The sequence below is a fragment of the Sinocyclocheilus rhinocerous genome, unplaced genomic scaffold (assembly GCF_001515625.1).
Source record: "Sinocyclocheilus rhinocerous isolate Xijiao unplaced genomic scaffold, SAMN03320098_v1.1 scaffold67, whole genome shotgun sequence".
Classification (NCBI taxonomy): domain Eukaryota; kingdom Metazoa; phylum Chordata; class Actinopteri; order Cypriniformes; family Cyprinidae; genus Sinocyclocheilus; species Sinocyclocheilus rhinocerous.
Genome location: NW_015664201.1, coordinates 266,168 through 278,287, shown reverse-complemented (window position 1 = coordinate 278,287; position 12,120 = coordinate 266,168). Strand labels below are relative to the sequence as shown.

General features: G+C 35.7%; 1 protein-coding gene across 1 annotated transcript in view; it reads left to right on the top strand.

Annotated features, from left to right (window-relative positions):
* The window catches only part of LOC107729917 (CUB and zona pellucida-like domain-containing protein 1), an 8,080-nt gene extending 6,647 nt beyond the window's left edge, over positions 1-1,433 (top strand). The window contains exons 9-11 of the mRNA XM_016540655.1: positions 811-907; positions 1,007-1,187; positions 1,279-1,433. Coding sequence (XP_016396141.1) covers positions 811-907; positions 1,007-1,187; positions 1,279-1,433 — 433 coding nt within the window. The remainder of the gene's footprint in view (positions 1-810; positions 908-1,006; positions 1,188-1,278) is intronic.
* The last annotated feature ends 10,687 nt before the right edge of the window (positions 1,434-12,120 follow it).

Here is a 12,120-nt window from a genome sequence, read left to right as displayed (position 1 = left end):
GTTTTTTTTTTTTTTTTCGCACAAAAAGTATTCTCGTAGCTTCATATAATTGCGGTTGAACCACTGATGTCACATGGATTATTTTACCGATCTCCTTGCTGCGTTTCTGGACTTGGGAACATAATTTTCATTTTTGGGTGAACTATCCCTTTAAATAATTTTAGTATATTCATAACGCAATAGCCATAGTTATAACCTTGCAATAGCAATGCAAAAATGTTTAATTAAAATGAATATGATTGAATGAACAGTAAATACTGTACAGTATAGAGAGAGAGAAAGAGAGTGAGTATATATAATTTAAATTATTTAACGTTACTGTAAATTTTACATATATATAAAAAATGTGCAGTAACTTTAATCACATGCTTTGCATTTCTCATAAAAGATGGACATATATCTCATGACCAGCAATAATGGGCAATGATATTTAACCAGTACTTTACAGGACTGAACCGGGACATTTTTTTCAGTGATAAAGACACGTGTTCACTCCTTGTGTTGAAGGACAACAGATCTGTCCCATGATTGTGGAGTTTTCAGGACAGTCAAGTTTCTCAGATAACTTACTGTAATCTACAGAAAGTTGAAGATCTGCCACTTAGAGATTTTCAAGCACAGATATTTGCATGCATTACACAGTATACATTCATGATAAAGAATATCAATAACTTGTTCATGTAATCTCTTTGTGTATCCCTTTTTTGAATATTCTGAATTAATAAATTGCACTATTTCCACAAAATAGTTCGGAATAAATGATTGTGGGTAACTGAAAACTGAAGTCATGTGTTCAATGTGTACTTACAGGTGTATTATGGATGACACAGTTGAGGTTTATCAAAGTGATTCAAGAACGTATGACTTTGGGATCCACGCTTTCAAGTTCACAGGCGGCTACAATGAGGTATAAGAGAATCACATACTACTGCTGTAATGCTGGAAATCCTGTAAATTCTGCTGAGCAGGAACATTTAACTGCGATGCCCTCAAACTCTTTTGATAGGTGTACATTACCTGTTCTGTGATTCTGTGTGCGGAAGGAAGTTCAAACTCAAGATGCGCCCAAGGCTGCCTCAGAGAACCCGCACACAAACGCAGACGAGACGTGAGCAAAGAAACCGCCAGGCATTACATCAAGCAGGGTCCCTTCCGTGTGGTGAGACAAACTCAGCATTCAGCAGCAGGTACTGTATATTAGTAACATCTTAAAATAATAACGACTTCAAATGATTCTGCATCATGATTGTTAATATAACTGCATGTTTCTTTCTTCAGCTTCAGAAAATGGTGATTCTCTTCATGTCAGTGCAGGCACCGGGGTCTTCGCGGGACTCTTCATAATCTCCATTGTGGTGCTGGTGGGATTGTTGGTGTATAAAGCCAAAAAAACAAGAGCACCTGATCGCATGTATCTGATGTCCAACTTCTAATGATTCCATTTCATTAAATGAATTTTCAGTTTTCTTTTTATACATTTTTTCTTAATGCAATAAATAATTTAGATTGATTTTGTGGGAAAATCTGCATGACATTGTGACAGACATTGTACGTTTCTTAAAGTTGCACATACATACAGTGCTTATGTTTTAGAAACTGTTATTGATTTTGTGTGTATCAGATTCTGTCGAAAGGGAAAGACTTGTACAGCTGCTTTACATGAGTAAATTATTATCTTAGAACAATAAATAGCAGATTAGCAGCATATTTAATGTTGAATATATTTGAAGTATATTGCCTTTTATTCTTTTCTACCCTGTTTATTCTTCACTTACACAAGGTTAAACATTGATGTGGAATCATCTAGTAATTTGGTGTTTTATATATATATATTTTTTGTTTTGTTATATATGTTTTTGTTTTGAATATTGTCCGGTCTGCATGTTAAATCTTATCAGTTTTTCATTATTTAATTAGGGTTACACATACTAACCCTATCAAACTCAGTAGTTGCTCCATAAGACATAGAAATAGCACTATAACATCACAAAATTCAACAAAAGGAAATCTGTTGTGGCCTAAAATTGTTGTACCAAATCATTAATAATTATGTGAAAATAATATTTTATTATACGTAGACAATGGAGATATAAAGTAAAGTAACCTCAATGGAGGTATAAAGTATCATTTAATTGTTATGCGGATGATACTCATATTTATTTGCCTGTGAAAGAATTACATTCAAACTCATTTGATGTTCTATTAGCATGTTTACAGGAGGTTAAGGCCTGGATGGCTGCAAACGAAAACTGAGGTTATTGTTTTTGGCCCTAGAAAGCACAAAGTGGTTCAGTGCATAAAAAAACACCTTTGTCTGGATATATGAAACCCAATGTGAAAAACTTGGGATTTGTGTTTGATCGTGATTTATAGATGGACAGTCAAATTAATACAGTGGTGAGATCTGGTTTTTCCAAGTTATGGCTACTCATTTGATGTTCTATTAGCATGTTTACAGGAGGTTAAGGCCTGGATGGCTGCAAACGAAAACTGAGGTTATTGTTTTTGGCCCTAGAAAGCACAAAGTGGTTCAGTGCATAAAAAAACACCTTTGTCTGGATATATGAAACCCAGTGTGAAAAACTTGGGATTTGTGTTTGATCGTGATTTATAGATGGACAGTCAAATTAATACAGTGGTGAGATCTGGTTTTTTCAAGTTATGGCTGTTAGCTAAGACTAAATCATTTCTTTCCACTGCAGACTTTGAAAAAACTATATCAGCTATTGTCTTTACTCGAATGGATTATTGTAATTCCCTGTATTATGGAGTTGGCGCGGGTGCACTAGCGCACTTACAGAAAATCCAAAATGCAGCGGCAAGAATGGCGGCACAGTCTGCTAAAAAACATGACTCATTCATTAAAGTGGCTGTCAGTACAGCGTAGAATTATTTATAAGATTCTTATTCTTGCTTTTAAGGCCCTACATAATCTAGCCCCGGGTTGCCTGTCCAGTATGGTGTCAGTATACACTCCTTCCAGATCCTTGAGGTCGAAAAACAACACCTTCTCTGTGTTATTAAGATCAAATACAAATATGAGGGTCATAGTGCTTTTTCCAGAGCCGGTCCAAAATTGTGGAACAAGCTCCCCCTCGCTATTAGATCTACTAAAACACTACCCGTGTTTAAAGCCATGCTTGAAACCACATCTTTTAACTCAGAGTTTTTATGATGGGTCTTGACTCCTACTTGATCTATACTATCCTCCTGAGACCCTGTGACCTCATATGAGGACATTACGGTATATTTTGGTGTATTTCTCTGAGACTATACATGTCACAGTTTTAAGTCTGGATGTCCTGTACAGAGCACATTCAGGGCTTTTCAGAGATACTAAATGTTTGGATGTTTCACTATGACCACTCCCTCTCCTTAATCTTCAAATATGTCTGATATTAATTTAGTGACACTCTTATGGAAATATGATCATTTTTTGTAATGTCATTTAAATCTGTCTAATTTTTTAACTGTCTGTCATAAATCAACATCTCAGGAAAATGTTATGGGGTTTCAAATCAAAATATGACTTTCTGTTACGAAACAGAGGATGTTGATCTCATATGAGGACACCGGGACTAAAAGCATGTTTATTAGCATTTTGGGAGACATAACAAATGAATAGGGAAAGAAATTATGTTTCAATATTCTAAAGCACACACTTCACTAAATGAATCAAAACTGTGACACCAATCACATACGTCTCTGTAGCTCCATCCATGTCCTCCTTCAGCATAGGCAGCCATAAGAGACTCATCTCCAAATGGCAGGACCAATATAGCTACATATATACATGGGCAACACACATATCATAAGCCTAAGCTTACTGCACACACTACTTCTTTCAGTCACAGCAGTGAACTAAACGCGTGTTACCGTTTCTGACTGGTAGAATGCTGTGTCATTAACCAAGAGTGTTTGTCTGGGAGATATATACGTAGCTATTTGTCACTGCCCCAGGGGAAGAATATTCTTACAAACAGCCTCACATGGATGTGAACAAACAGCACCTGTTCACACACAATAAATTCTGCATTCCACTGTGCTGCTTTTCTATGTTTTTCTATGTAAACATGCACTAGATGGAGTTGTTCGCACCTCAGGCCTAAAAACGCAGCATTCGTGTTCAACTTTTTAAAAACACATCTCTTTTTTTTTCAATCCACTATCTTGTGTCTCTCAACTTAATCACGAAAACTCTAAAGTCTAGTTTACAAGAATACAAAGATATTTTATTGGTCATAACTTCTGGAGAGAAACAGCACAGACACTGGACAAAGATTAAACTTTCTATTGTGCATGTGTTCACGCATGCAATCAGATTAAATATACTTTGAAAGGGAATGTGTTCAGTGGTTTGTATACACTAAAACTGGATCAAAACCGAAGTATATGGGCTTTAGAGTCGCATTCTGGAATGAAAAAGAATGAGTGATCTCAAGACTTTTTCTTACTTTTCACAGCATCTTAAAATCGCATCACTTTTGTGCAAAACACTGAAGAAGCAGCAAAAAAGCAGCACAATAGTCAAATTAGTCCATCTAGCACACGCTTGCATAGAAAAACAACTAACAACCAGTGCTGTGGAATGTAAAACGCGTTCTGTGAACCAAGAGGCTGTTCTTACTTCTCTGATGGTCTCTAAGGCAATATGACGTGGGAATTATAGCTAGATTCAGCATGACATATAGAGAGGAGATTGAGTAAATTTTAGAGCTACGCCTCAGCGAGATGAGACCCATGGCTCACTTTAACAGGTTTATGTATTGAAGTGAGAGGCTTTTCTATGAGATCAGCAGTTAAGATGTCAGATGTGTGGAGTCTTGCTTCTATAGGGAGCCATAAGAGGATTGCTGCAGAATGAAACCAGGATCCCTTTGATAAGTTGTCTTTTTATGTGCACAAAGCCCTAAAGGGTCATTTAAGTTGCACAATGAAGAACATGTACATCAGTCAACAATACTATGAGTTAATCTTAATATAAATCCTTCTGATATAAATTGCTCTAGAATGAATGGAAGTTTATATGTGAACTTTAAGGGAAAATGTATTCATATGTGTGTATCTCCTGTACATATGCATTGCTGGGAGCTAACACAACACTGCGTTGGTTTTTAACCTCCTGAGACCCTGTGACCTCATATGAGGACATTATATTTTGGTGTATTTCTCTGAGACTATACATGCCACAGTTTTAAGTCTGGATGTCCTGTACAGAGCACATTCAGGGCTTTTCAGAGATACTAAATGTTTGGATGTTTCACTATGACCACTCCCTCTCCTTGGTCTTCAAATATGTCTGATATTAATTTAGTGACACTCTTATGGAAATATGATAATATTTTGTAATTATCATTTAAATCGGTCTAATTTTTAAACTGTCTGTCATAAATCAACATCTCAGGAAAATGTTATGGGGTTTCAAATCAAAATATGACTTTCTGGTACGAAGCAGGATGTTGATTTCATACATGTCCTCATATGAGGACACCGGGACTAAAAGCATGTTTATTATGCATTTTGGGAGACATAACAAATGAATAGGGAAAGAAATTATGTTTCAATATTCTATGAAATATTATATATTATTATGAAAATCTTGTCAAATATTACTCCCATTATTACACTTCTTTTTTCATTACATGTTGCCCCAAAAACACATTAATATGCAAATTAGATTTAGTTTATAGATACATTGTATATAATGAGAAAACCCGTTTATGGCCATTTTACACACATTTTACAGAAAGACAAATGGTATATCAAATCCTGAAAACTAAAAATGTATTGGTGATTTAAAAAATCTATTGTTTTTGCCTATGCATGTTCATTCATGTCTTTTTATTTTTTTTTAAAATTGAGTCCCGATGTCCTCTACCGAGGGCATAGCATAACTTATGAACTTTTTTTTTAAACATTTTTTTTTATGCTCTAAACAATGTAAAGACATGGAAAAAACTATTTTTTTTTCCTAGAAATATTTTCTCGGGTCTTAAGAGGCTATGTGACTTTTATTGTTTTTTATACTGTTGTAGGTATTTTGGTTTTGATTGTGTTGGTTAGTTGGTAATTGTAAAGCACTTTGGGCAACATGTGTTGTATTAAATTGTGCTATATAAAGAAAGAAAGAAAGAAAGAAAGAATGGAGATCAATGTTTAACAAATGACTTAGAACAGCACAACAACACAACATTCATTTCAGCTGCTCAAGGCATCTGAAAAAGAAAGGCGGGATAAAACAAAGCAAAAATGCTGCAGGAATGAAGTAAAAGTGGTTTTATTAGGATCCAGTAACATCTTCAACCTGTACTGTATATATCATAAGCATAAAGCTAAAGACGTTTTTAATAGCTTGACATGAAAAAAAAATTATTTTGGTGAAACTTACCTCTGAAAAATACACCAGTCATACCATCAATCTCTTTTTTTTTCTCATGTCATTAAAGAAATGAGATTTACTGTAGGCTACTATTCAGTCCTTACACATACGCTGTACACATTTTCTTGTTACTGTACTATACTGATTTTCTGAAGGAAGAAATTCATTTCTACTTACTAGTGTGTCGAACAAAATGTGTGTGCATTTTTCAATAACCCAATGCTAAATATGATCTTTTAGATCATATTTAGTTAGATTTAGTTAATAAAGCAGTTAGTCCTGTGAAATAATAATAAATCACTTGACAAAGAACTAACAACAATTAGTGAGGCTTTTACCTAAAACTAAAACAACAACAAAAATGCCAAGGGGGCAAGAAAAGTTAACATAATTTAAGATATATTATCTCAAAACAATATCTTGATTATTTTTTGGAGACTACTGTCAGAGAACTTTCGAGCATTAAAGGGTTAGTTCACCCAAAAATGAAAATTAGCCTGTGTTTTACTCAGCCACGAAGCATCCTAGGTGTATGTGACTTTCTCCTTTCAGACGAATCCAATCAGAGTTATATTAAAAATTGTCCTGGCACCTCCAAGCCTTACAATGGGTGTAAGCGGGTGTTGGTTGTCAACAGTTCAGAAGACGTGAAATACAAATCCTCTCCAAATATATTGAGTATGTCTTATTGCTGAGCGGTTCCTCGTTCAGTGTGGGATTTTGCAGACGAGGGGCTCTGTAATCCCACAGTACCCACCACGCCAGAGCCAGGTCAAAACCGGCAGTCCCAAGTCCAAGTCTGGTAGCCCCAAGTCCGGTGATCCGAGAGGTTTTTACCTTTGAATATTATGTATTATACTATACTCTATAATATTGCTGTTTACTTTTTGGCACAGTCTTTGTCACATATTTGTGTCTATAATGCCTTAAAATACTGTTTAATTTGTTCTGTTTTGGAAGAGAGATAATGTCTGTCTTGAAACTGTCATTTTGTAATGAGGGACTCAAGCGCAGAGATGTAACGTATCCAAGTGCAGGGCTGTGCAAAGTGCAAAGTAATACAGTAAAGAATAAAAACCTGGTACTCAATTTATAAAATGATACATTCACATATTGTATTAGATATATTAAATGTGACAAACATATTAGAATGCATTAAGTCCTGCTGAGTTTAAATTACACATTCCATCCAACTATCCATTTTCAAAGCTGCATCTCGGGCTGAAGGCTGAGAAACGGACAGACGGACAGTCCATTACAGTGGCTAACACACACACACACACATACATTCAGACCTACGAACGATTAAGTGTTTTCAATTCACCCATCCTGCATGTCTTTGGATTGTAGCCAAGCCAAACCTTGCTTAAACCTTGCTCAATTGCATACTGAGTCATTCCATTTCAGAGAAGAGAGACCACCCTTATTTTAAAGCAGGTACAAAGGTTTCCAGCATTTCAGTAATAAAAGTGTCCATATTTAAAATGCAGGCACATTATCATGAAGCACAACAGTTACTGTTTGGTGCTTGACAGTGGTCAAAAAGGATTTATAAACTGACTTTTGGATTGATCCCCTCTTGTGAACTCCACGACCTTCGTGTTTGTCAAAAACAGTGATGTGCCATGACCTGAAGAGCAGCTTATTCCTGACCAGCCAGTCTGTGAGAGTTAAAGCGGTTCTGACAGGACTGAGCAAAGATTCCTTCACAGAGATGAGGAAGGAATGTAACATGAAAACTGTAAAAAGTTACTAAATGGTCAATAACTGTTTTGCAAACCTGTTTTTCCCTCTTTCATTGAAAACAAAGAACTGAATCAAAAGAATGAATAAATCACAAATGACTGGCATCACTAGTTCAGTCGACCGAAATACAGGACACATAATAAAAGCAAACAAACGATTAGAAACAAATGCAGAGATTTTTTTTATTGCTTTTGGGGAGAAACAATGCAGGCAATGGACTAGGATCAACTTTCTAGTGTGCATGTATAGAGTGCCTGTGTTTGTGCACATTATCAAATAAAGTATACTTTGAAAGGCTATGTGTTAGGCTCGATGCATACAATAAGCATTTGAATAACTTGAATAACAAAAGACATGACACTATGACATTTACCAGAAGAAAAATCCACACGAGCACATCAAAAGCCTCACCAGACCTGTTGCAATGGTTTCCTTGTTTGCTGGAAGCAAAACTAAAAGTTTACATGGTGTTGAGTGAAATGCACTTAAACATTAACAAGAACAAATGAATCACGAGAACAATCTTGCATTCGTGCAGTTAAAACGCCTGCAGCCCAGAGAAAGAAGATTTCCCTGGTGTTTGAAATAAACCATTATTATAATGCAGCAACTGCACTACAATAGCTACTGCATTATTAAATAAAATAAACATAAAATAAAATAAACATTTTATGTTATTTTTTATTTTCAATTCAATTCAATTCAATTTATTTATAAAGCACAACTAAACACAACTACCGTTGACCAGTGTGCCGTACAAAGTGAGTAACCACAGACAAAATTAAAAACAAAGACAAGGTCACAAATAAAACTGCAAGACACAGGGCAGAGCAAGTGCAAATCACGAATAATAAGCCAGATCAAATAAAAACGTTTTAAACCTGGATGTAAAAATGGATAGTGTAGGGGCAGTTCTGATTTCTGTAGGAAGATTATTCCAAAGTCTTGGAGCAGCTACGGCGAATGCTCGATCACCCCTAGACTTGAGTCTGGTTCTAGGAACCACTAAGAGCCTTAAGTTGGCAGACCTGAGAGCTCTTGCAGGTTGGTGAACTGTCAACAGGTCCGAGAGGTAAGAAGGTGCTAAACCATTTAAAGACTTAAAACCAATAAGAGCACTTTAAAATTAATCCTGTAGCGCACAGGTAAACAATGTAACGACTGCAGGACAGGGGTAATATGCTCACGCTTTCGAGCTCCCGTCAGGACTCTGGCTACCGCATTTTGAACCATCTGAAGGCGGTTTAAGGAGGATTGACTGATCCCCACATAAAGAGAGTTACAATAATCAAGCCTCGTGGTGATAAAAGCATGGATTACTCTTTCAAAATTAGTAAAAGAAAGAAAGGACTTCATTTTACCAGGGTTCGCAACTGATAGAAGCTTGACTTCACAACTTGATTGACTTGTCTATCAAGCTTTAAGGCACTGTCCAACATCACACCCAGATTTTTTACGTAAGGCTTTACATAAGGTGCCAGAACACCAAGATTTAGATTTGGTACACAATGTGTATCCGAAGGGGTAAAAACCACAATCTCTGTTTTACTCTCATTCAGACTTAAAAAAATTTAGAGACATCCATGCTTTAACATCCAGGAGGCAGGCGGCCACCGAGTCTAATCCATTCTTATGTTTCAGAGGAATATATATTTGTGTGTCATCTGCGTAACAATGATAACTTATACCATACTTCTCAAAGATCAATCCGAGGGGAAGCATATACAAGGAAAATAACATGGGCGCTAGAGTAGAGCCTTGAGAGACCCCACAAGTCAAAGGTACAGAGGAAGAGTGAAACTTGCCAATATTAACTGAGAAACTTCTGTTCGTAAGATAAGACTGGAACCAATTTAAAGCTGAACCTCTAATGCCCACTACCAGTTCTAAGCGGGCCAGAAGAACATTGTGGTCCACAGTGTCGAAAGCAGAGCTCAAGTCTAAAAGCACCAGAGCTACAGAATCTCCAGAGTCGGTAGCTAAAAGGACATCATTGAACACTTTTAAAAGAGCCGTCTCAGTGGAGTGAAATTTTCTAAAGCCTGATTGAAATGCATCAAAAATGTTGTAATCGACCAAGAAACTTTGTAGTTGATGAAAAACCACTTTCTCTATAATTTTTGCTAAAACTGGAAGGTTGGAAATAGGTCTAAAATTTGATACATCAGAGGGGTCTAAATTAGGCCTCTTAAGTCTGGGTTGTACCGAGGCATGTTTTAAATGGTCCGGAACAACTCCTAACTCAAAGCATTTATTGATCAAATTTAAAAGTGTCGGACCCATTACACTAAAGACTTGTATAAATAACCGTGCGGGAATTATATCTAAGGGTGAACCAGTAGGTTTGAGTTGTTAATAGTTAATAGTTAATTTTATTAAATTATTTTATTTTCATACTTGCTAAGGTAACACTTTATAATAACTTTCATTTATAAATCATTAAAATACATTATATAATGCTTAACATTAAAGCATTTTAACTTACATGAAATAATGATTTGTTTGAACATTAGCTAATGTTTAATAAGTTTATTAGCAAACATTAACAAGCACATTATCTTGCGTTTCTAACTCTTTGAATATATATTAACTAATGATACATTATGCATTATTTAATGTTTGTTGATGATTTATTAATGAAAGTTATTATAAAGTGTTACCAGACTTTTTCTAAATTTCTAAAGAATTTTCCTAAATCTTGAATAATGCCGCCTGTCTTTGGAACAATTTACAAACAAAAGCAAAACTGTTTCTGCTGTGATCTGTGTTTTTTTTTTTCTTGCACATTATCATGAAGCACAACAGTTACTGTTTGGTGCTTGACAGTGGTCAAAAATTATTTATAAACTGACTTTTGGATTGATCCCCTCTTGTGAACTCCGAGATGTGGATTCGGGTGGCAATTAAATTACTACACGACCTTGGTGTTTGTCAAAAACAGTGATGTGCCATGACCTGAAGAGCAGCTTATACCTGACCAGCCAGTCTGTGAGAGTTAAAGCGGTTCTGACAGGACTGAGCAAAGATTCCTTCACAGAGATGAGGAAGGAATGTAACATGAAAACTGTAAAAAGTAACTAAATGGTCAATAACTGTTTTGCAAACCTGTTTTTCCCTCTTTCATTGAAAATAAAGAACTGAATCAAAAGAATTAATAAATCACAAATGACTGGCATCACTAGTTCAGTCGACCGAAATACAGGACACATAATAAAAGCAAACAAACTATTAGAAACAAATACAGAGATTTTTTTAATTGCTTTTGGGGAGAAACAATGCAGGCAATGGACTAGTATCAACTTTCTAGTGTGCATGTGTAGAGTTCCTGTGTTTGTGCACATTATCAAATAAAGTATACTTTGAAAGGCTATGTGTTAGGCTTGATGCATACAATAAGCATTTGAATAACTTGAATAACAAAAGACATGACACTATGACATTTACCAGAAGAAAAATCCACACGAGCACATCAAAAGCCTCACCAGACCTGTTGCAATGGTTTCCTTGTTTGCTGGAAGCAAAACTAAAAGTTTACATGGTGTTGAGTGAAATGCACTTAAACATTAACAAGAACAAATGAATCACGAGAACAATCTTGCATTCGTGCAGTTAAAACGCCTGCAGCCCAGAGAAAGAAGATTTCCCTGGTGTTTGAAATAAACCATTATTATAATGCAGCAACTGCACTACAATAGCTACTGCGTTATTAAATAAAATAAACATAAAATAAAATAAACATTTTATGTTATTTTTTATTTTCAATTCAATTCAATTCAATTTATTTATAAAGCACAACTAAACACAACTACCGTTGACCAGTGTGCCGTACAAAGTGAGTAACCACAGACAAAATTAAAAACAAAGACAAGGTCACAAATAAAACTGCAAGACACAGGGCAGAGCAAGTGCAAATCACGAATAATAAGCCAGATCAAATAAAAACGTTTTAAACCTGGATGTAAAAATGGATAGTGTAGGGGCAGTTCTGATTTCTG